Source organism: Mercenaria mercenaria, chromosome 10, assembly GCF_021730395.1.
Source record: "Mercenaria mercenaria strain notata chromosome 10, MADL_Memer_1, whole genome shotgun sequence".
Taxonomy (NCBI): Eukaryota; Metazoa; Mollusca; class Bivalvia; order Venerida; family Veneridae; genus Mercenaria; species Mercenaria mercenaria.
The window spans coordinates 1,727,042-1,751,721 of record NC_069370.1 but is presented as its reverse complement, the minus strand read 5'-3'; the positions used below and the strand labels follow the sequence as shown (position 1 = coordinate 1,751,721).

The window sequence follows — 24,680 nt, the reverse complement described above, 5'->3', positions numbered from 1 at the left end:
AAAATGCAATCATGGGTCGTTCTGTAGAAAAAATTTCCATTTATATTTAAAATTCCACAAAAACGGCATTCCCTCGCCAACCTTTACAGAAGTGTTTACAATAATGGCACAGAATTGTACTGAACATGTTTTAGTGGCTAGAAGAGAACACATGCTCCTGCCTCACTTGTTGTTTCCATTTCAAAAGCAAAAACAAACCCACTAAAACTCATTACAAATCTTACCGTGACATGGAAAATATATCGCCATTCGGCCATATTTATCCGCCTTTCCTCAGGCTGATGATGTATCGCTATTTTAGGCGGCCGATGCGGTCCGAATTATATTACTGCCGTTGCAAAATCTATAAATTAGCATTTACAATAGTTTAATTTTCTTGTTCAGCAACTCATTTTACTGGGAAAACTTTTGATCCAAAATAACCTAATTTCTATCAGTCAGGAATGCTACCTTTTACATGCAACATTTATTTTTTAATATTTTTCCCATGTGGTATATTATGTATTAAAATAGACCTGTGGTTTTTCTTCATTAAACACTGGATAAAGATTATACTGAATTTGTTTGGTCGTAAGAATCAAAGAACTTGGTATGGGTTTAAATGTGATTTAATGAGCAGGACTGGATTTGTCTACAGTATGTCTCGGCGTGTGTAGAAATTCAACTGGCGATTTTTAAATGCACCAAGAGCAAATACGAAGACATTGATTATGGATGGAACGTTTTAAATAAGATTTTCTTGCTAAACCATAACAATACAACCGTAATCTAGCTTAGATCTAATCAAAGCTCTATAGAGTTTTAATTAAATCTTTGGATCGGCTCCCCAATCTGTATTTGAAATTACCTTTAACAGTGACTTTTCAGATATTTTATAGGTGGAATAAAGTAAAGCTTTTTATCATATATATAATACCAAGAACCTTTGCTTCGCTAACATCGGGTATTTCTGAACCGTCTAGAGAAAGCTCAGTGTTACAATGTTGTTTCCGTAATTGACAAAAGTGGACACATTGAGTTTTCGAAATTTGAAACCATTATCTGTGACCCAACTTTGATTTTTATTCAAACACTGTTCTAATTGGCTTTCGATGGTACGCATATCTTTCGAATGATAACATATCAAAAAATATCGACATATAATGAACAATCTATCCCTGGCAACAAACATTTCACTACATGATTAATTTTAATGCTAAAAAGTGTAAGAGATAAAATGAAACCTTGTGGAACGCCCTGTTCTTGCTCAAAAGCCTCGGAAAGTGCAGAGCTAACTCGTACTTAGAAGGGGCCTCTGTGGCCGAGTGGCTAAGGCCGCTGACATCGGACCACTTGTCCCGCATTGATGTTGGTTCGAGCCTCACTAGGAACGTTGTATTCTTCATGTGAGGAAGCCATCCAGCTGGCTTAAGGAAGGTCGGTGGCTCTACCCAGGTGCCCGTCCGTGATGAAATAATGCACGGAGGGGCACCTGGGGTTTTCCTCCATAATTAAAGCTTGAAAGTCGCCATATGACCAAGAATTGTGTCGGTGCGACGTTAAACCCAACAAAACAAACAATCAAACGTACTTAGAAATTGTGATATTTACATAAATAGTGAAAGACGATCTTTAAATAAAAACAAGGATAAATATCCAAAAGGGAATGCCACTTTCCAAAAATGCAGCTTACTAAATCGTCAAGGTCATCTATAATACCATATTTCCATGTTGTGTAATAACAACATGTTCTTTTTTGACAAATGCATCACGAATAAAATTTTCCAGGCTAACAAGATGATCGCTTAGTTTATACAAATTTGTTTTAGCTCGATTGTAATGAAAGCTTCAAGCTTATTGAAACCACTCTCGAACCCGCTTCCTGGAAAAACCAGAACTGGTGTCATGTCAGTGTGGCTCGAACCCATGAGCCCTGGACTGAACGGCCGGCACCTTATCAACTAGACCACCGCTCCCGTGCTACGTTTTTTGCGGTAACTGATTTGCAAATTTTGTAATTAGGTTTTGAGATTCTAGGTACCAATCTAATCTAGAATTACCAGTTTCGGGGACTCTTGGATTGCGCTTTTCAGTCTGTCCATCTTTTCGTCATTTCGTCCGTCCATCCGTCCGTCTGCAAATTTGTGTTCGGTCCATTACTCTGTCATTCACGAAGAGATTTTATTATTAATTGTCAAAAATGTTTTCCACGATAAGACAAACGTTGTATGCGCAAAACTCAGACCCTAGCTCAAAGGTCAAGGCCACACTTGGAGGTCAGAGGACAACAGTGCTATTTTCATATTCGGTTTTAACCCAATATGAAGAGAGCTAACACTGTTTGGCACAAATATGCTCCATAATAAATGCACAACTTTTAGAGCTCTAGCTTAAAAGTCAAAGTCTCAATTGGCAGTCAGATGTTAACATATCATGAACAAGGTCCCTTTCGTGAACTCTATCATCCGTGAAGGGAATACAATATTATTTAGGGTAGATATTCCCCATAATCAGACAACGTGTCATGCAGAACACTCAGAACCCTAGCTCAAAAGTCAAGGTCACACTTGGAGATCAAAGGTCAATAGATATTTTTTTTCCTGTCGGTCCATAACTTTGTCATGAAACTAGGATTTAAATATCATTTGGCAGTAATATTCCCCTGAATGAGAAAACAAGTTATGCGGAAAACCCCAGCTCCTAGCTGAAAGGTCAAGGTCACATTTGGAGGTCAAAGGTCAACAAGTGTTTTTTTCCTGTCCGGTCTGTAACTCAACGATCCAGAAAGAGATTTTGAAATTACTTTAAAAATGTTCCCCATAGATAAAGTGTCTTGTAAAATACTAGACCCCTATCTTAAAAGTCAAGGTCATACATAGAGGTCAATGGTCAATAGGGCTTTTTCTTTCCGGTCTATAACACTGAATTAACATTACCTGACACAAATGTTCCCCATAATCATACAACGTGTCTCGCGCAACACCCATATCTCTAACTCAAAGGTCAAGGTCACTGTCGGAGGTTAATGGTCAATAGTTTTTTACCCTGTCTGGACCATAATTCTGTCAGCAATTAAGGGATTTTAATATTACTTGAAACAAATGTTAATGTCATATTTGAAGGTTAGAAGTCAACATTTATCTTTTCCTGTCCAGTGTGTAAACTACCTAGAGATTATAGATACCAATCTAATCTATAATTAATCTTACGTTTTTTTTTGTTCGACATAAACAACTAGAAAGGGCACTCGGTTTATAATTATTGAGATTCTTGGTACCTTTCCTGGGTTTTGGTAAAGGAACACTTTTATCTTTTCTCCAGCATTCTGAATAAAAAATGCAGTTTTCCATGTAGTTTTGTAAATTTCAACGATAAATTTTAATGATTCTCGTGGTAAATGTTTCAAAAGCTGAAATCTACAATCAGTTAAAAATTTGAGTACAAAAACGTGCAGAACAATTAAACAAAGAAAGAAAGTCTTGCAATGTCTTATTGATGAACATGTCACTGCTCCTAGACGCATTAAAATCCCGATTAGGCAAAGAAATAAGCACAAATACTATCATTCTTTCTTCTGGCATTCCATTTCGTCATTCTTTTGTAAACATTGCCTAAAAAACAAGAAAGACTATTCAACTTGTAAACTCACGTTCCAAAATGGCAGCCTCCCCAAACCGTAACACAGCACCCAGACGTGCACAAGACTGGCCCCCAAAAACGCGTCGTGCACGCAATGTGAACCTAACCAAACATACAGTGGGACACCGTCTTGAAATTGTCCGTTTGGAAGCTTAAGCAGGATTATGGTGCGAGCATTACCTCTCAACATGTTTCAAATTCACAAGACGGTGTAAATAAAGGTGTAAATCCCTAACAAACACAGTGGCAACAGAAGGCATGGTGTGTAAAACAAAAGAAAATGTTCTTGTAAATGTATATAAAATGCAAGCTTTAAAATAATAAATTTATATAAAAAACAGAACTTATGAAACATAAAGGGCCTGATGGAACAAGCTAATTCTTATAGAACAAAACAACTTAGTCCCGTGGGGATATAAGAACTACAAATCATATAGTCCTCCGACTGTTCCGTCAGACATACACAATCAAAGAGAAAAACGTAAAACTTGAAAGAAGACAATTTAAATACCAAAGAGGGCCAGTCCCAGTGTTCAACGTGAAAAGTTTATCAATTAATTGGCACCGAAAAACATTATAATTAATTAATTAATTGGCACCGGAAAGTATTATTGTAAATAGCCTAATTTGCACCGAAAAGCATTATAGTTAACTGATTAATTGGCACCAAAAAAGCATTATATGTATGGCTAATAAATTAACTGGCACCGAAAAGCGTTATTGTAAATTGCCTTATTGGCACCGAAAAGCATTATAGTTAATTAATTAATTGGCACCAAAAAGGCATTACATGTATGGCTAATTAATTAACTGGCACCGACAAGCATTATTCATCAAGATAAAATGAACTCAATTCTAAACGCAACTCTGCCCGCTTAGCTCAGTAGGGAGGGCGTTGGTCTACGAATCGCGGGGTCGCAAGTTCGATCCCCGGGCGGGGCGTATGTTCTCCGTGACGATTTGATAAAAGACATTGTGTCTGACTTCATTCGTTCTCCACCTCTGATAATTCAAGTGTGGAAGTTGGCAGTTACTTGCGGAGAACAGGTTTGTACTGGTACAGAATCCAGGAACACTGGTTAGGTTAACTGCCCACCGTTACATGACTGAAATACTGTTGAAAAACGGCGTTAAATCCAAAACAAACAATTCTAATTACGAATCTATTCCTCAAAATACTGTTGTTGGCATTCCTTTTGATATGACGCTTGTGTGTACAGTTGAATATACTAGGCATAATGTAGAGATGTTTTTTTTAATGTTTACCATATTATCTTGATTCTTAGATGTGGTGATGTTTCTGACGACGAAATGAATGTATCTCAATGAATCGTTAATAGCCCTTAAACAAAAATATTGACAAAATAAATATTATTATCACATGCGGCAGTCCTGGAACAGTCTTACTTTCACAAGAACGCATGTTACGAAATTGATATCGACACTTTTTTTGCCGCAATAAATTGTATATCATGCAGTCATTGAATACATTGAGTATTTACTTGTACAAGAACATATGTCACATAATTGGCATCGATCTATTCTTTGTTTCTCCGTGATATAGAAGCATAGAACTTCATTGGAAAGCTTAAATGATAAACGACATTTTCTCAAAACACTATTAGAATCAAGAAATTAAATTCAACTTCTTGAAAGGACCAGCTGTGTTCAATAAACTCAGTGGACAGATGTTTTTTGAAAGGGCCTTTCTGCTAGTTAAATCGTTTCTTAATGATTTCCACTGACTTCTATTCTGTGTATTCTAAGAAATTCTCAGGAGTTATCTCGTTTTATGGGCCGTTACTATGAAATGTCGCTAGATGGCGGGACAGGTAGAAAATGGGCGGTTACTTAGCAACGTCTCTAGATGACGGGTCAGGTAGAAAATGTACCGTTACTTAGCAACGTCGCTAGATGGCGGGTCAGGTAGGAAATGGGCCGTTACTTAGCAACGTCGCTTGATGGCGGGACAGGTAGGAAATGGGCTGTTACTTAGCAACGTCGCTAGATGGCGGGACAGGTAGGAAATGCGCCGTTACTTAGCAACGTAGCTAGATGGCGGGACAGGTAGAAAATGGGCCGTTACTTAGCAACGTCGCTAGATGGCGGGACAGATAGGAAATGGGCCGTTACTTAGCAACGTCGCTAGATGACGGGTCAGGTAGGAAATGGACCGTTACTTAGCAACGTCGCTAGATGGCGGGTCAGGTAGGAAATGGGCCGTTACTTAACAACGTCGCTAGATGGCGGGACAGGTAGAAAATGGGCTGTCACTTAGCAACGTCGCTAGATGGCGGGACAGGTAGAAAATGGGCCGTTACTTAGCAACGTCGCTGGATGGCGAGGCGGGTAGAAAATGGGCCGTTACCCGCTAGAAACGTCGCTAGATGGGGGGACAGGTAGAAAATAGACCGTTACTTCGCAACGTCGCTAGATGGCGGGACAGGTAGAAAATGAGTCGTTACCTCGCAACGCCGCTAGGTGGCGAGACAGGTAGAAAATGGGCTGTTACCCGCTAGAAACGTCGCTAGATGGCTGGACAGGTAGAAAATAGACCGTTACTTCGCAACGTCGCTAGATGGCGGGACAGGTAGAAAAAGAGTCGTTACTTCGCAACGCCGCTAGGTGGCGAGACAGGTGGAAAATTGGCTGTTACCCATCCCCAACTTTGAGCGTGAAATATACGAGAACCGCAACTCTTGTCGGTATTGATTTTTTGCCTTGTGCACCGTTGTAGTTGTTTCCCTTTACACTAAAATATCAATAAACCTACTATAGGTAAACTCGGTTCTACGCTGTATATATGGGCTTTTGAACAATGCATCTTGGTTAGATAGAATTATTGAAGTATGCAAATTAAAGCAGAATATTACACATCTTTAAGCTACTGTAATTAATTAGAAACGTCGCTAGATGGCTGGACAGGTAGAAAATGGACCGTTACTTCGCAACGTCGCAAGGTGGCGAGACAGGTAGAAAATGGGCCGTTACCTAGCAACGTCGCTAGATGGCTGGACAGGTAGAAAATGGACCGTTACTTCGCAACGTCGCTAGATGGCGGGACAGGTAGAAAATGGGCCGTTACTTAGCAGCGTCGCTAGATGGCGGGACAGGTAGGAAATGTACCGTTACTTAGCAACGTCGCTAGATGGCGGGACAGGTAGGAAGTGCTGACTGTTTCTCCTGCTCCAGAAAAGCGAGGCAATTGGTTAGGCTGGTAAGCCACACGCCGGGATATAGCATGTTGACGTTCCTCGTAGCAAGGTTGGAAAGTGATTATAATTGGCATTTTATGTAAGTATTACCTTTTGGTTGTGAGTGCTTATTCTCCACTTTAGCTTTTAGTTCTACGAATACGTGGCGATTGTTTTGGCCCGGTATGATCAGTCTACACTTGACAACGCTCGTATTCACCATTATCTATGGACGGCGGTTACTGCCAAAATTGGTAAATATACAATCCATTCATAAACAAGTCAGTCAGTGCAGTGTATTTCAACGCCGTCTTGTCTAAAATTCCATCCCGTCCAATATATTTGCATTCAATGCATTGCAATTACAAAACTTCATTCCATCCATTTAAACATGGAACGATGCATTGAAAAACTTGTTGCGATGCACCGTAATATGAAATCATCCAACCAAACATGATACCATGCAGCTGAATGCGAAGCCGTTTAACACAACGTGAGTACGTGCAGTGTAAAATGAAATGACTTATTTAAACTTGACGCTGTCTACAACATGAATTCGTGCAGTGAAAATGAAACGATTCATTAAAGGTTGGTGCCGTCTAATGCATACTGAAACCGCGTTGTGTGATTTGGAGCGGCGTATCAAAATTTGATGCCATGCAGCCAAATGGTAAGCCGTTTAACGAAAGCACGTGCATTGTAAAAGGTTAATGAGAATATCAGTTCATAAGTTTGTACTTTTATAAATATAGATTCTGGATCAGTTTTACATAAGAATACCATAAATTTTTTCCTAAAACCGGCCTTGTGGTAAAATTCTAACATTTAATTTTAAACAGTTCCTGCAATTTATCTTAGTATTTCGTGAAACATCTTTCTTCCTAGTTTAAGCTTTGTCAGAAGTATGCTTCGTGAAATAACCTCAGTAATAGAAATAATAATGACAAAATTAACAAAAATAAAAATTTCCAGCGTTAATTATTAATAACATAAAATCAATGTTAACATGGATTTCATACCGTACCTGTAAGGGGATTTGTCAGGGCCGGATCTAGAATATTTTGACGGGGGTGGGAGGGGGCACCAGTCTTGAACGAGGACGTCACCGCCGAGGCGCATAGCAAGGTATTGGAGGGGGTGCCTTTGCTAATGTTAGGGAAGTCAGGTTTTTTCCCCAGGATTTTGTTTTAAATACAGGTATGAAATGGTATCCTCAGGTGCATTTAGTGGTATGTGTACTCCCCTCATATAAGGGGGGTTAGGGGGCTCTCCCCCTGAAAATGTTTGAAATACAGACATACTTTGAAATGGTGGCCTCTGGTACATTTTAAGGTCTAAATTTTGAGGTATTGTAGGGGTACGTTACTCTTGATTGGATGGTCAGGGGGCTCTCCCCCTGGAAAATTTTGAAATACAGGTATGAAATGGTGGCCTCTGGTGCGTTTCTGGGTCTAAATTTTGAGAAAAAAGTATTCCTTTGCAAAAATAGTAGGGTGAATCTTTGATGAGTATAGATCATTTCTCAGCCAACTAACTGGGGTTGGGGGGGGGGGGGCACGGGCCCCCTCGGCCCGGCCCTGGATCCGGGCCTGTTTGTGGACCGAGCGAGCGTAGCAGATACTTGTGGAGATAAAATTAATACTTGTATGAAATCCAGGTAACTGACTGTCCAATATAAATGAAATACTGTTCAAAAACGGTATAAGATCTTCCCCACCACCCGAAAGATGTTTCGTTTCACAAACGTAAGGTCCCTTTTAATACTGAGATAAATCGCAGGAACTGTTTAAAATTAAATGTTAGAATTTTACCACAAGGTCGGTTTTAGGACAAATTTTATGATATTTTTTTTTTTTTTTTTGCATAACTGACCCAGAATCTATATTTTTAACAGGTCAAACTTATAAACTGAAAGTCTTATTAACCTTTTACAATGCACGTACTCGTGTTTCGTTAAAACGGCTCACATTTGGCTGCATGGCGTCAAATTTTGATACGCCGCTCCAAATCACACAACGCGGTTTCAGTATGCATTAGACGGCACCAACCTTTAATGAATCGTTTCATTTTACACTGCACGAACTCATGTTGCGTTAAACGTCTTCAAATTGGACCGCATGACATCAAGTTTTTATACACCGCTCCTAATTACACAAAGCGGTTTCACTGATAAGCATTAGACGGCGTCATGTTGTAATAAATCATTTCACTTCACACTGCACGTACCCATGTTGTGTTAAACGGCCTTACATTGAGCTGCATGGTATCATGTTTTGTTGGATGATTTCATATTACGGTGCATCGCAACACGTTTTTTAATGCATCGTTCCATGTTTAAATGGATGGAATGAAGTTTTGTATTAAATGGTCTTAAAATGCAATGCGTTGAATGCAAATATTTTGGACGGGGTGGAGTTTTAGATTAGACGGCGTTGAAATGCATTGCACTGACTGACTTGTTTATGAATGGATTGTATATTTACTAATTTTGGCGGTTACCGCCGCCCATAATTATTGTCTTTCAATGAGATCAACATTACGACGTGATTTCGACCTTCTTTTGGCCCTTTTCCTGGTTTTTAGGCTTATGCCAATAACATTATAATTCTTCAGTAGACTTCAAGCTTATTAACTGGCTTATCTCGTAAGTAGAAGAAATAAAATCATCACAGTAAAGCCACAAACTAAATATCTGTGCAGACATATTTTTATTTAAGAAATAATATATCCAAAACACTGATTTATTTTTGGATAAAATCATTATTTCGAGTTCAGATGCGAAAGAATTATATTATGACGGCGCAGTCTGAGTGATGTACATGATAATACGCATCTAAAGGACAACCAATGATTTTATTCAAGAGGAAATCAGTGTTTGATATATGAGCCGTACCATGAGAAAACCAACATAGTGCGTTTGTGACCAGCAAAGATCCAGATGCTGTTGGCTAACGGCTTCTCTAATTGCAATAGGCCTTTAAAGCAAACAGTATGGATGCGCAGGCTGGTCTGGATCCATGCTGGTCGCAAATGCACTACGTTGGTTTTCTCATGGCGCGGCTTATATATTATCTTGATCAGGAGCGCTACAAATAAAAAGGAATATTATGTACATGCTTTAACGACATCCACCAGATAGTTGCTTGCTTTTTGTGAATGTTTCTTATTCCAGCGCAGCGTTTTGAGTTTTACGCTTGACATAAAAATTGTAAATTTTTGCATAATAACACATTTTTCAGTCTTCTTTGTTTAATAGGAAAATAGTTCAGGTCTTGTTACAATTTTATTTATAGTCCTTCAAGAAAGAAAACGGGATTAAACAGTTCATATTTGTCCAAAAGAACAACACAATCTGTTGTAATATAATTTTACGGTATTTTTACTGTCTCCATGAAATTTTGTTGCACTTTGTCTTATAAGTAACTGAACCAAAAAAAAAAAAAAAAAAATGTTTGATCTATAGTTGGATAATCATGACGGGTGTTTGAGTTCTAGTCTAGACTTAAATACATCACTTCCATCTGTGCTGACAATCTTCACTAGGGGTTCACTGCAAGAAAAATAAATAAATAAATAAATAAATAAATAAATATATATATATATATATATATATATATATATATATATATATATATTTTTTTTTTTTTTTTTAAACTTCGGTCAATTGTTGCACTGATTTGAAATCTAAAATGAGACTTTAGTTGTAGGGAAACTAACAATAATAATAATAATAATAATAATAATAATAATAATAACTTTATTTTCTGAAGGTGACATACTAAGTGTACAAATACAGATATTTTACAACTTATTTCCAGTATGGCCTTCAACAGATATACATTCACACATACACACAATCATACAGTCAATTTATAATTTAACTTTTATACAAAAATACACATATCAGAAATACTTAAATTTTCTCGACAAACACGTCTCAAATTAAAGCAGTCTTAAATAAACGTAATATAACAATAACTATGTTTTAAAAGAATTACCATGCGTCACAAAGATTATACATGACAATTAAGATACATACAAAAAAGAAAGTCTGTCCCATAAGATAATAAAAAGGTCCAGATTTGAATATTAAGATAATATGAATATCATTATTATTGGAAACGAATACAGTAACATCAACTCAACAAAATTCTTGTAATTACAAGTATTTAATTGCTAAAAACTATTGTAACAAGAGAAAATTCTTTAAATCATGCTTGAAAGCAGTTGTATTATAATTATGAAGTTTAATGTAAGAAGGAAGTGAATTCCATATGTGTGCAGCTTTGTAGCTAAATGTTTGTTTCAGGTAGTTCGTCTTAGGTTTAACAATAGAAAGATCCATGTTTTCGATTGAGCGCAGACTGTAATGATCATTATGAACAAAATGTAGTAAATCTGAAATGTATATAGGACAATCTCCTGTTTTACTTTTGTACACTAATAATGAAATATGGTATTTGCACCTGTTCTCAAAAGATAGAAGTTTTGAATTTCTTAATACTTCATCAAAGTTGCTACACTTTGATTTTGTAATTATATGTATAGCGCGACTCTGCAAAGATGTAATTTTATAGTGTCCGATTTGTGACAAAGTCCCCAGACATTGCAACAATACTCCATGGTTGATTTCAAAACAGGTACCAATGATCAGAATGTAAGGTCCTATCATTCCGACTTTTATTTTTAAAAAAATGTTTCCATTTCCGCGCTTAGAAAATAGTTCTTAAAGTGCAGCTTCTCTAGACAAAGCAATTGAAACTTTAACCTTTAACTTGCTGCTGCCTTTGCGGCAGTGCAGATCAAGATCAGCCTGCACCGTGGATGATCATGGTCTGCACTGTTCGGAATCAGTGTTTGTGCAGTCTAGTCTTTTGTTTGTAAGACTTATGTTCCGCTATTTCTGAACTTCAGAAAATTTTAGGAGTATTTAGGTACATTGATGGTTCGGATTGAGCTCATTTATGTGGTTTTTATACGTTTCGGGTATTTGATTGGTACAGCCTAGCCAATAAGAGAACTGCCTCGTGCAACACTTGGAAACAAATAGCAAGTGAGTGTGAGGTTGGATAACCAAGTGTCTATTTTTCCAATGATGCTGACCGTTGGAAGGCGATGTCCCTATATCATTTTTCATTTCCATTGTTTTTTTGTTGTTTTTTTTTCAAATTGGTAAATTGATTGGCACTATAACGAAACACCAATATATCCTTATTAGTATACAGTTGCTTTTTTCACAGCCGATGGAGATAAACAGATATACAAGTGGCCTAATAAATTAACATTGATAATAACTTTGACAGAGTTAACTTAATTCTATACATTCTGATTTAAAGACATTCTTTTAAAACGAGTTTTCAGCAATTCTAAACGCACCAGCGTTTATTAACGGCTGGCACTATACTGTGCATTATTCAGTTATATAACATGGCTTGAAATGTGAAACTTATTTCTCAATCAATTGCATATTATACAGCTGTTGATGTATTTCAGATCAAAACAAAACTATTCTTTATTTCGATAAGGACAAAATGTAATTAATATACTGGAAAATAGGCGGATAGTAAAAATGCCTTGTTACCACAAGCCTTCTGTGTGCACGCCAGTATTCCATTTGTACAAGAACACGTGTTGTCACAGTCAACCTTTTTGCTCTTACCGTCCTTTATTGTGATGTCTTTAGTTCCGACAGTATAGGTACATGATTTTCCTGTGAATGAAGAATGAAAATATTTTTGACATTTGGCCATTCGTATTGTTAAGAAACAATTGGGCCATGATGGTCCGAGAACGGTCACCAGATTATGGCTGCTAGCATGTTTTCGGGCAGCAATCACATAAACACCATTATACCATGGGATATTTTTATGTCTACCGTTTCCTGAAGTTGTTTGAATGGACTTTTCAGCAATAAATGATGGCATTCTTCAAATTCATTTTTTTTTCATTAAGATTAAAATTACTTCAAATGAGCTTTATCTAAGCCAAATTATGAAGGGTGATCTGATGAGTGATGAAACGACGGAAAATGGTCACTGCCATGTAAGTCCTCTAATACTTTCTAAAATAATTTGCTGAAACGTTGATAAATCCTGAGAAGAATATTTTTACCTGTTTCAAGGTGAAGAGCTTTTGTGGTCATTTGACAAAGGAAATAATTTGACTGTAGTGTTGCTCTCTGAACAGTTCCTATATTCGTAATGACCATTTAAATTCCCCATGACAAAATATGGCTTTACTTGGTAGTGCTCTTTTAAGATACTTAACCCTTATCATGCTGGACAGGATTTGTTCAGCCTTTGCGACTATTGTAGATCACGATCAGCCCGCACATCCGTGCAGTCCGATCAAGATCTGCACTGTTCGCCATTCAGTCAGTATCTTTTTGGCAACAACCCCCCCCCCCCCCCCCCCCTTTTTAACACACGCTAATGGTACTGTCCATATTGAAAGATGGACATGTTAATTATAGAAATTTAGCAGGGTAAGGGTTAAGATCGTCAAGTTTAAATCAAGGAGGTATCATAACGTGCAGAATGTAACTAGTCGATGCAAGCTAACATTTAATGCAACCCATTGAATATTAGTATCTTAAACAATTTTCCGTGTGGACATGCATTGGTAATTATAATAGGTTCTCTCTGTATTTGGATATTTAAAGTTATATACTGAGTAATTTCTAAATATTATTTTGTCAGTTTCTGTGAAAATATGTTACAGTCTTCATTTTGATATGATAAGGAGAATTTCATTATAGTAACCTTAGTCTACACTCAACATCCTAATCGGTCAGTTAATATTTGTATTACTATTTTGTTAATAATACATGTATTTACACGAAATTTCACATGCCGACATTTGAATAGGTACTGCAGCTAATTATTAATTCATTTTTGCCGACTCTCTTCCAAGGTAACCGCATAAAGCGTTTTTACTAATATTGGATATTTTGCACCAGGGCATGTGCACCAACATGCACGTGTTCGCTTATATTTTAGGCATTACTGACGAAAGTCCTACTAGAAAAACACATACCATGGTGAAATTGACACAAGAGCAACGCGATCAAGCTGTCGGAATGTTGCTAGCCGGGACACGTTTACGACACCTGTGTAATTTCTGCAATTTCAAAAGAATTCTGATATAATTTGTTTGTAGCTGTTTCTTTGATGGTAATTTCCGTTTTTAACTTTATTCCCGTTTACAAGAATCTTCAATCGTTGGTTATTTACCATTCGCGCTCTTTTGGCGACATTTAACCCAAGTACAATTCATTGAAGTGACCGAATTTGAATTTTGTTGTATAATTCTGACAGCCCGAGCGCGTTGCTCTTGTGTCAATTTCATGACGATATGTGTTCATTAACACGTGTAAGATGGACTAACCAGCACAATGAAAAACACTGGAAAATTCCGTCCGCTGTGTAAGAATGGAGTTTATGTACGTGATAATATATAAGTCATTTGATAGACAAAAGTTTCTTTCTTTATACATTTACTATATTTCTATTTAAAGTAAACAAGAGCTGTCCATAGGACAGCGCGCTCAACTATTTGACGATTTGACAGTAATATGAAAATAATTCCAAGTATAACAACTTGGTGACCTTGGCCTTGGCCTTGGGTATAATGGACCCAGTCCCTGAACATACTTTGTTTGAAAGCTGGACAATGTTTATGTGAACTTACAGTAAGATATAAACAATAGTAACAAAGATATGACAGAAAAACAAAGGTTGCCGAAAAACATTAACCTTAAAAATAAATTAAGTATACACCTTGGTGACCTTGACCTTGGGTATAATGGGTCTAGCCCCTGCACATGCATTGTTTGCATACTGGCCAATGTTAATGTGAAGCTACAATAAGATGTAAGCAATAGTAACAAAGATATGACAGAAAATTAAAGGTTTCCGAAAAACTTTTAACCTTAAAATTAGAACCACCGATCTTCCGTAAGCCAGCTGCATGGATGGCTTCCTCACACGAAGAAATCAACGCGCGAAGAGTGTCGTGGTACCAAACAAATGGGTACAATCAATGGGGATTTCCGATATAGAGTTTAAAGACTATCGCAAAAACTTAAAAATAATAAAAGAAATAAAGTTGAAAGATTTTCAATTTAAGATAAATTATCATATTCTTGTTACAAACTCATTTCGACATCTCATACATAAAAAAGATAATAATTTATGTTCACACTGTAAAAACGAGCGAGAAACAATAGAACATATTTTTAATTCATGTCCATTATTTATAATTTTTTAATAAATATTAAACAGTGGATGAGAAGCGTGTGTGAAATAGATTTGAAAATACAAGAACAAACAAGTTCTTTTCTCATTTGTTAACGATAACTCTAAAGGAAGTTTTATTTATTGCTTAAGTATTACAATGTACATCTTTAAATCAATATTTAAAGAAAATTGTGTACTACTTAATACTCAATCGATTGTTTTATACATATACTTAAAACACATAACAATGAAGCATATCGCCAAGATAAACAATGATAAACATAACTTTGATGAAAACTGGTCAATTTTACTCCAAAAACTTAATATATGGTTACTAACCATTACCCTGATTAAGAGAAAGAAATTACAATATCCATTAGTAGGAAAAGGGCACCATTTTTTCAGGGTTTTTTCTCTTGTACTTTTGTCAGCTTTCCCCCCCCCCCCCCCCTTTCTTTTTCTTAATACAGAATGTTTGAGGTCCGTTTATTTTCTTAAAATTAGAAATATCATCAATTGTTTGTTGATAAGACATTATGTATGGTACTGTGTATGCAAAAAAATAAAAATTAAAACAAAATTCAACGCCCTGACTCCGCAACGGAGGGCCAACTATAGATTTGAGTACTTTTAAAAGAATTGTTTTACCGAAATTTATTTAAGAAACTATACACATTGTACAAACCTTTTTGATTTGGACAAAAAGCACAGCATTGTGTCTGTCCATTTGGTTGTACGGGGTTCGCACAATCGATGACCCCAATACACTTTACAGCAGCACAGTTGATTATCTCTCCCCGTACAGTCATTGCAAAAATAATCAGCATTAGAATCATCTTAACGGAGTCCATGTTTTTCTTCTCTTTCAAAGCTAGTCTCTATGCCTGGACAATATAAGATGATGTTCTGTAATGTATAAATAATTTATAAATAGATGACAATATATGATGTATGACAAAGGAAAATAAAATGTGTCCAATCTCTGAGATGACTAATAAGAAGTGTTTGCTACCCTCAAAGCACATTGCAATATTGAAGTCTTTTCCTAATGGACTTCTGGCCATTTTTAAAAAAAAATTCGGAGCCGCCGTCTAAATTTGCTTTTGTCTCCTTAGAAGTGCGTCTTGTGTAACCAATCAAATTTCTATTTGAAATGTAATCGTAATTTAGTTAGCCTAACTCAGCTTTGTAACGTTTATTCTCATTGGTTTATACGTTCCTGTATTTTTTTTTCACTTAAGAATCAGTAATACGATTATATATAGTCACGCGATAATGCAAAATATTAAATTAGCCGCAGAACTAGTTATTAGAGTGTTTAGATTTATGATTTTGAATTTCCATTTTTTTTGTTGAGTTTCGAATCACACTGAAACAATTTAGGTCATATGACTATCTTTTCCAGCTTTTTAGGCTGATCACTACCAAATAGAATGTAAGCCTTGACAGAAGCGAAAAGTAGTAAATTCAGCGGGTCGTATTTAACGAACTGTAGTTTTCTTATATAAAAGTTAACACCCACTTTTCATTTTGTTTTTCTAAAGTAGCGATCTGGTTCTTTATGGGAATAAGTCTCTGAAAATCTGATATGCTAGAAAACGTCGAAAAACCGTTATGAAGTAAGTGGATTTTATATGAAATAAAGAACAGCTGGATTTAGTGGTGTTCAGCCTTTAATGGTAGAGGAAGACCCTAAGTGCTCTCTTCGGGTATAGGGGAACACCTGGATAGAACCACCAACCTTCAGTAAGTCAGCTAGACGGCTTGCTCTGATTCCTCGCATGTAGAATTCTACAACCAAAGCAGCGAGGCTTTTTATTACAATTATCGATGAGGGGCAAGTGCTTTTTAAGTCAGCGATCACGTGAAATCAACTAAACAATATAAGGAGATAAAACGTAAGGCCCAGAGCCACGTATTTGCAAAGTAGTCCCACACCAAAACGAAGCCGTAACGGAAAAATATTATAGACGGGTTGCTTCAAAAATCCAACAAGTAAATTTTACTTTTATGCAAAATACAGAAAGGGGTAGGGGTAGGGGTAGGGGGTATAAGGTGGGGGTGTAAAAGGGAAAGTGGAACAAGGATGAATATTAAAATAATAATGCTATGTCCCTTAATCACAGTTACCCTACAACGTAAACCACAGGTTGTGGTTAATGACGTTATTTTAGATGAATTTCGGCTGGTGTTCTTGTCAAAAAGGATGAAAACTGAAAAGCTGACATGTGTCATATTTTTACTACAGTTGGCAGTATCTCACAGTCCCAATAAACTTAATACACCCTGAAAGTGTTCTCAGAGATTGTTTATCACCCCGCATTAAAAGGCCTATGCTACAATCCTGAAAATTTTTCGATCACTGATTCAGTACCTATTCCAAAATCAATAGCCTGTTCCTGTTATATTTTTCCATTTTACAGAGAATTTGATACATCGGATATGGTCGTTTCGGCGTCTCAGAGGTATTTTGACGGGGAATCGCTACACATGTCATTCACTAAAATTAAATGGTCTATAATTCTATCGATTATCTAATTCAGTTTGAGTTTGATTATTATTTCTCTTTCCACTAATTTTTCGTCACCGAAAACCGTTTCGTATATCAATTCTCGTCCAATCAGTTTGCGCGTTACAACGCTTATAACGGACTCCAGCTTGTGATGGTGGAGACTCTCCGGACATTTTTTTCATCACGGGCAGGGGTATCTGGCTAGAACCACCCACCTTCCGTAAGCCAGCTGGATGACTTGCTTACATGAAGAATTTTACACCTTAGGCCAGGCTTCGAGCCCACATTGATGAGGAGGAAATGGTTCGAAGCAAGTCACTTTTACCACTCGGTAACGGGTTTCTGTTTTGTTTATACAGTGTAACTTCCGAAAACCGAACGACCTCCGGACCAGCCTAATAGTTCGGTATTTAGAAGTTTCCGGAATTTAGAAGTTTGGAAGTTTACAGGCAAAGTGGACGTGGTGCACTAAAGTTATATTTTTTTACACGTAGGATGAAGGAGATTATTATCCTTTATAATTAATTTATTTTGATAATGCATAGTTTAAACGATGTAACTAAATTAATCAAAACATCTTTCATTCAAACATTAAGAAAGTTTTCCACACGTAAGATATTTAATTCATCACTTTTCATAAATAGAAAACAAATTAAAGTAATCGCTGATTATTTCTTTACTTTTGCATCAAATGAGCATTGTGATTAAAACACGTGTGAAAATAAACTCGTCGCTAATAGATAAACAAAAGAACATGTTGACAACTTATCACGAGCGTTTTTGGATTAACAATATGTTAAAGACAGGTCGCACTTTTAATCCGGCGAATATTTTGTTGTTCGGTTTTCGGAAGTCAATTTTAGTGTTAAAATACAAACGGTCCTTCAAAAATCGTCCGGTTTTCAGAATTCGGAAGTTCCGGTTTTCAGAAGTTAAATGTTACCTTAAGATTTTTATTATCCCTTACATCTGTACTTTAGTATCTTATCATTACATCATGTACGTCATTATCATTATACAGCGAAACATATGTTGTAAAGTCGAAGTTACAAACAACTTTATTTGCGATTGAATAGTGACATTTATACATTTATACTTGTCCAACACGAGAATGATTTAAGAAATAATAAGTTCCCAAACGTGGTTTATCGTAGAATAACCCGAGTTTTGAGTTCTTATGGGTAAGAATATATCACGAAGGCCGTAGGCCTGAGTAATGTATTGTTTCGCATAAGAATGAAAAACTCAGGTTATTCTACGATAAATCACACTTGGGAACTTATTATTTCGATTCTAACACGACATACTAGAATCAACAGTGTTAGAAAAAAATGGTAACTACTTTTTACGACCATGCTACGCACCTGGATCGGATGACGTCATTGCACCCGAGTGGTTTATTGCAGAATAACCCGAGATAGATTTTGCTCTACATGTATGTAGGTTATTTGCTGGTCGTGTTAGAATATCAATTAATCCTACACTCGGCAACTGTGACAGTGGTAGTGTTCTCGTGGTCCAAGAGTTTTGAAGTACGGTACAGTACTGGATATAACCGTATAACAAATCTGTTTCAGTATATTAAAGTAGTTTAATGTCCGAAGAGGCTGTGTAGTTATTACTTACAGAATCAACTAAAACTTGTTCATATTACTTAAAATCAACAAATCATATTTAAACATATAAATTCCTTAATCATTAGACATGTCACTTGAAACAAACGCTGCAGATCGGGCCGCTATGGTGTCTTTTTCTGGCGACACTGAGTACAATTTACATTATGGTGGGCATAATTTTTTCGTTGAGACTGAATTTCGTGGTTGAGCTGAACCACGAAATCCACGAAAAATAATCCCCAAGAATAATAAATATTTCACATAAGATGCATTGGGGAATTGTGTAACAGGTACATTGATCATTTAACGCTGAGTTCCTACATAATCATAAATAACAAACAAAGCTATTTGATAAATAAATAAGAAATACATTTCGAAATATTCCAGTATTCAAGTCCTAAACTTTTACTTTCTGCGTTAAAATGGAATTATAAACTTTAAAAGAAGAGATATTTCATTTTACTTTAAAATAGAAGATAGTAAATAAACATACCTGTATAACAAATCCGTTTCAGTATATAAAAGTAGTTTAATGTCCGGAGAGGCTATGTGACCTTCCAGAATTAAGCCTACATTTATACACCATGGGTTTGTCAAACAGGAGAACTTAGAGCGGTTGATGTAATCTATTTACAACTGAAGCCATCAACAGTTTGTACTTTTTTAAGAGTAATACTAGTCACATGTCGAGAAGATTTCCGCTAGGTGAGTTTACTTTATTTTAGAGAAATCATATTCTCATTAAATATCAATGATTTTTGAAAACTAAATCTTGATACGATCTCAACCGTTTGGCTTTGGATTTTTCAGAATTATATTGAATCAATTGTGTAACATCTGTTGACAAGCCTTCTATCTTGATGATTTGGCATGTATATTCAAGAAATTTACGCGACATGTACATACAAGTAAAGAAAAAAAAAAGCCAGAAAAAAATATACAAATTGCATGTCGAAATTATTTTGAAAATAAAATATAAAACAATAACTTTACATAATAAACATATAAATAGTTTTATCATAAAATAGCTTTATGACACAACATTTTTATCGGGCATCTGTTTCGAGGATAATGAAAAACACCAAGTTAGATCCTCAGTGACCGGCCAGACAAGGTCGATGACTGAGAATTAGGTAGGTAAAACGTCAGCAGTAGTGATTCAGAACACTCGGAAATGATTCGAAATAGCCGCATTCGAGGAGGTCGGAAAAATATTAGGCAAAATAATTGACTTTCCGATAATATCTTTGTATTGGCAATTAAATGGTCTACTGATTAATATATGAACACGAATTTGTACACATTACCCATTTTACTTCAAAATACCCGAGAACATTATACTTTGACTGAATAAAGGATGATGTTCGCAGATTAACATACTCGTTAAAGCATTGCTGTTGTTTTTTTTCTGTTAAAATTGTTATTCAGAATAGTGGTAGTCTGCCATGGGCTAATTTGTTTCACTCAACGCGGGACATGCCGGTCACGTGAGCGGCAAGAAAATTATTTCCGCCGGTTTAAAAATAAACGAACGCATCGGCGTACGCCGGCAACGTGAGGTGCAAATAAGAAAAAAGATAAATTTCCAAATTATTATGATTTTCTATTCAGACCTTTTCAAAAGAAGTTAGCAAAATATTTCTTGTAGTATATTTCTACCTTTACTGTGATTGACAAATATTTTCAGATGTTTAGCCGATCTTATATCGCGAATATATATGATTTGCGGCTTTGCCTATCTCGCAAGACCGCCGGATAGACCCGGGAAGTGCCGGGAAATTAATCGAACGCCTAGCCGGTTGCCCGAGGCAAAACGGCGTACGCCGCAAAAGTGGAACGAATTGGCCCCTAATGTCAAAACTTATTGATACATGCAGTTGTGTCATAACCATACTGATATTGTTTTTCAGTAATTTATTTATTGTTTTATAAGCTGTTATTTACCAAGATTGTTATAAAAACAAAACAATGTAGTAATATTGTTATAACACTAAAACAATGTAGAAATCTATTATAAAAATGTATCATTTACATACTTGTAAATATTGTCGTCACAACTGAAACTCCAGCCAGATAAAATGAATTTCACATGCAGCGCACATAGGATATATCTCACATGTGGAGCAGAGTGACATATCAGGGCAATGCAATGTAGTTAATGATTTTTGAATGGTTAATCATGTCAAGAAGTAGTTAATTTGAGCCGCGGCATGAGAAAATCAACATAGTGCCTTTGCGACCAGCATGGATCCAGACCATGCGCGCAGTCTGGTCAGGATTAGACCTTCCTGGTTAGACTTATACTGGGATTATTTTTATAAATTAAAACTGAAACTGATTAATTTGATTAAATGTCTATTTCTATACAATGACATATCCAATGGCGTTGTACATTTAATTTAACTAGCCTTACAAATATAAATGATGAAATGTAAAAAAACTCAAACAAATTTACAAACTAACACCTGCTGTTATCGTATATAAAACAATTATCAAATATTTAAACCATTGCCATGAAGTCTCTAAAATACAGTGTTGAATGTATCAAGTGATTCACTTTGCGGCATGTTAACGGCAGTTCATTCCACAGTTTCTGGACTAGTAATACAGAAACTTCTATCAGTAAATGTTTTGTATGGAACAACAGAACGATATTCAGAATTGTCTGACGATCGCAAACATACTCTCTAAGCAGTTCTGTTAAATGCATAGGTGCTCTGCTAATGTGACAGCTGTACATGAAAGAAAGTATCTTAAACTTTCTCTTTGCTTTCACCGGCATCCAATGTCAGTCATACAATCTTGTTTGGAACTGTTAAAATTTCTTCCTGTTAAGAACAAGTTTTGCACACATGTTTTGAATACGTTGCATCTTACGCATCTCACTGTTAGCTACACCATACATCATGCCATTGCCGCTAGCAATCTAGATGTGCAATAACTAGAAACAAAACTAAAATTTCAGTGGCTGCTGTGGTTAAATACTTTCGGATGTTCTTAATTCGTAGGTAATTCAACATGGCTGTACGACATTTGCGATTTACATGATCTTTACAGTTTTAGGTTTCATCGGGAAATGCACCAAGATATCTAATTGTGCTTTCAAGTTTAATATCATCACTAGCAATGTTAATAGATTTGTAAAACATTTGTTCAATTAAGGTCTGCTACCAAATATAAAACATTTAGATTTTGAAGTGTTTATTTTCTGTTTGTTTCTATTCATCCAGTCATTGATAGTAACTGCGCACCGTTCGAAGTCTCCGATCGCTTGTGATTCAACCGAAGATGATGTGGGACGAAAGCTTTTATTTGCTATATGATCCCAGTAAAATCGTAGTCTGATATGGATTTTTGAATGACATCAAAAAGAGTTCCAGCATAGGTGAGATAAAGCCACATACCAAAGCCCCTGTCTTGGGTCAGTGTGCATTCAAGCTGGCGGTCTGATGAATATGCATTGTTGATATTAATCTTACAAGTACGAGGCCTTAGGTAGGAGTCTACCTATTGAACAGCTGTTTCCCAGACACCATAATGTGCTTTTAGAACATCTAGCAGAATGTTGTGGCCGTTGGTATCAATTGCCGCACTCAAGTCATTTGCAATAAGGGCCGTGACTTCCTGTTTCTCCATACCATTCAGAAGATCATTGACCAACCGAAGTAGCGCAGATTTACAGGAGTGATATTTCCTCTATATGCAGACGGATTCTTAGGCAAAAGACTGTTTTGATTTACATATTTGTTTAATCTGTAAAGAACAACTTTTTCAATAAGTTAGGACAGAAATGATAAGTTATTCGCAGAACGATAGTCGGAAAGCTCTGGTTTAAGACCTGCTTTTACAGCAAGGGTTTAACAACAGCTTGTTTGTAGAAGATGTGGAATTCAATACCTTGTAAGTTTTTTTCACTTCATCTTGAGCCAAATCAGTAAATTTGTCTAAATTTTGTACATCCTTTACTTGCAGTTCAAAGATTTGATATTCACTTATCTTTTTTAGACTTTTTTGCCATGAAAAAGTCAGTAAATTTTTCGGCCAGTGATTTATTAGACTCTCTTTAAGGCAATGAGTTTTCAGATTTGGTACCAGTTAGTTCAGGTGCTAATCCATACAAAGTCTTGGATTTCCTTTATATAGGTTACTGACCGTTCCAAGGCGGTGCCCCTAATTTCAACTTTGGTCTGTCCTTCTTTTATTTTATGTTGCGTATGCTGTCTTGTTTTTGTTTTGTTAGCATTTCTTTCCTCTGTCTCCTCACTCCCCATATCGTCCCTCCCATCATTTCCCTTTGCATTTGCGCCCCATTGCTTTGGCATCCCCTCTCCTTTTACTATGAATAAGTTATCGTGCCGACTTAATTTTGGCTGCCGGAATCCCTGGGCGGTACCTGATTGTTGTTTCTTTTCCCTGCTTATGTGTGTACTTGTGCGTATGTGTGTCTTGGGCGGTGCCCTACAGTATTGTTATATTTTACTTGTCAGTTAGTTTATCTATGTAAGTTAGTTATGTGTGTGCTGCGTGCGTGTGTGTGTGCGCGTGCCTGCGTGCGTGCGTGTGTCTTTTGTACGTGAGTGTCTGCGCTGCTATGATTTATGTTGTAGGGTAACTGAGATTAAGGAACGTATCATTCCCTTTTGAATATTTATCCTTGTTCCACTGGCATTATCCTTTTCAATCCCTCCCCGTTCCCCATTCCCCCTTTTTTATATTTTGCATAGATTTAAACTGTACTTGTTGGATTTTTGAAGCAACCAGTCTGTAATATTTTTCCATTACAACTTTTTTTGTTTTTGTGGGCCTACTTTGTAAATTCGTGGCCCTATGGCTTTGTTTGTGGTGCTCTGTGCTTCCGAGAAATCTACTCTTACCTATTATCTTTTTTTTGTTGGAATCACCTGTAGTGTTGTCTAGAGTTTCCTTTCTAAAAGACGCCTTTACGTCTTTAATACATATACGCAACTGTAGCATTTACCCTTAACAGAAACATCTTAAAGGTGGACAGCAACATTTTAGTGCACGCGTGCGTGCTTTCGTGTTTGAATATAACGTTTGTGTGATCGGATTTAGCATCTTTTTCAACATCTGTTTTTTAGTCGTACAATCAAGTTAACAGGGTCATTTATATGCATAATAATTGTTGAAAAAGACGCTTTACTCGCTTTAACCTTTCTATTATCCTTTTATTAACATAAAATCTTTCAGAAGATCCTTTGGAAGTATAGAATGCAATCAAGCAAAATAATAGCAGACATGCCACATTACCCTTTGTAACATATGTTCTTTTGATGTATTTCTATACAAATCAATGACATTTTAAACACCTTCGGTTTTTGTCACGCTGCGCTGCGTAGTCGTAGCTGTTTCTAGCCAATAATAATCAGTCGTAGGCCCATCCTTAGTACTTATTTTATTCAAAGAACGTATCAAGGCAAAGTGCGAAATAAAAGGTAGGATTTCCCGGAAGCACAGAACACCCCAAACAGCAACAGCTAAATAT

General features: G+C 36.4%; 1 protein-coding gene across 3 annotated transcripts; it reads right to left on the bottom strand.

Annotated features, from left to right (window-relative positions):
- Positions 1 to 9,503: 9,503 nt before the first annotated feature.
- LOC123560556 (uncharacterized) lies at positions 9,504 to 21,334 on the bottom strand. 3 transcript variants are annotated; one of them, XM_045352727.2, is made up of 4 exons: positions 21,214 to 21,334; positions 15,735 to 15,955; positions 12,394 to 12,522; positions 9,504 to 10,362 (listed from the first exon to the last, which is right to left on the bottom strand). In XM_045352727.2, exons 2-4 carry the CDS (start codon positions 15,898 to 15,900, stop codon positions 10,352 to 10,354), a joined length of 306 nt encoding a protein of 101 aa, XP_045208662.1. In that variant the 5' UTR covers positions 15,901 to 15,955; positions 21,214 to 21,334; the 3' UTR covers positions 9,504 to 10,351. The 3 variants fall into 3 exon arrangements, with proteins under 3 accessions (XP_045208662.1, XP_045208664.1, XP_045208663.1); XM_045352729.2 differs by having other exon boundaries at positions 15,735 to 15,933; positions 21,214 to 21,313; XM_045352728.2 differs by lacking the exon at positions 21,214 to 21,334 and adding an exon at positions 19,671 to 19,811.
- Positions 21,335 to 24,680: the final 3,346 nt, after the last annotated feature.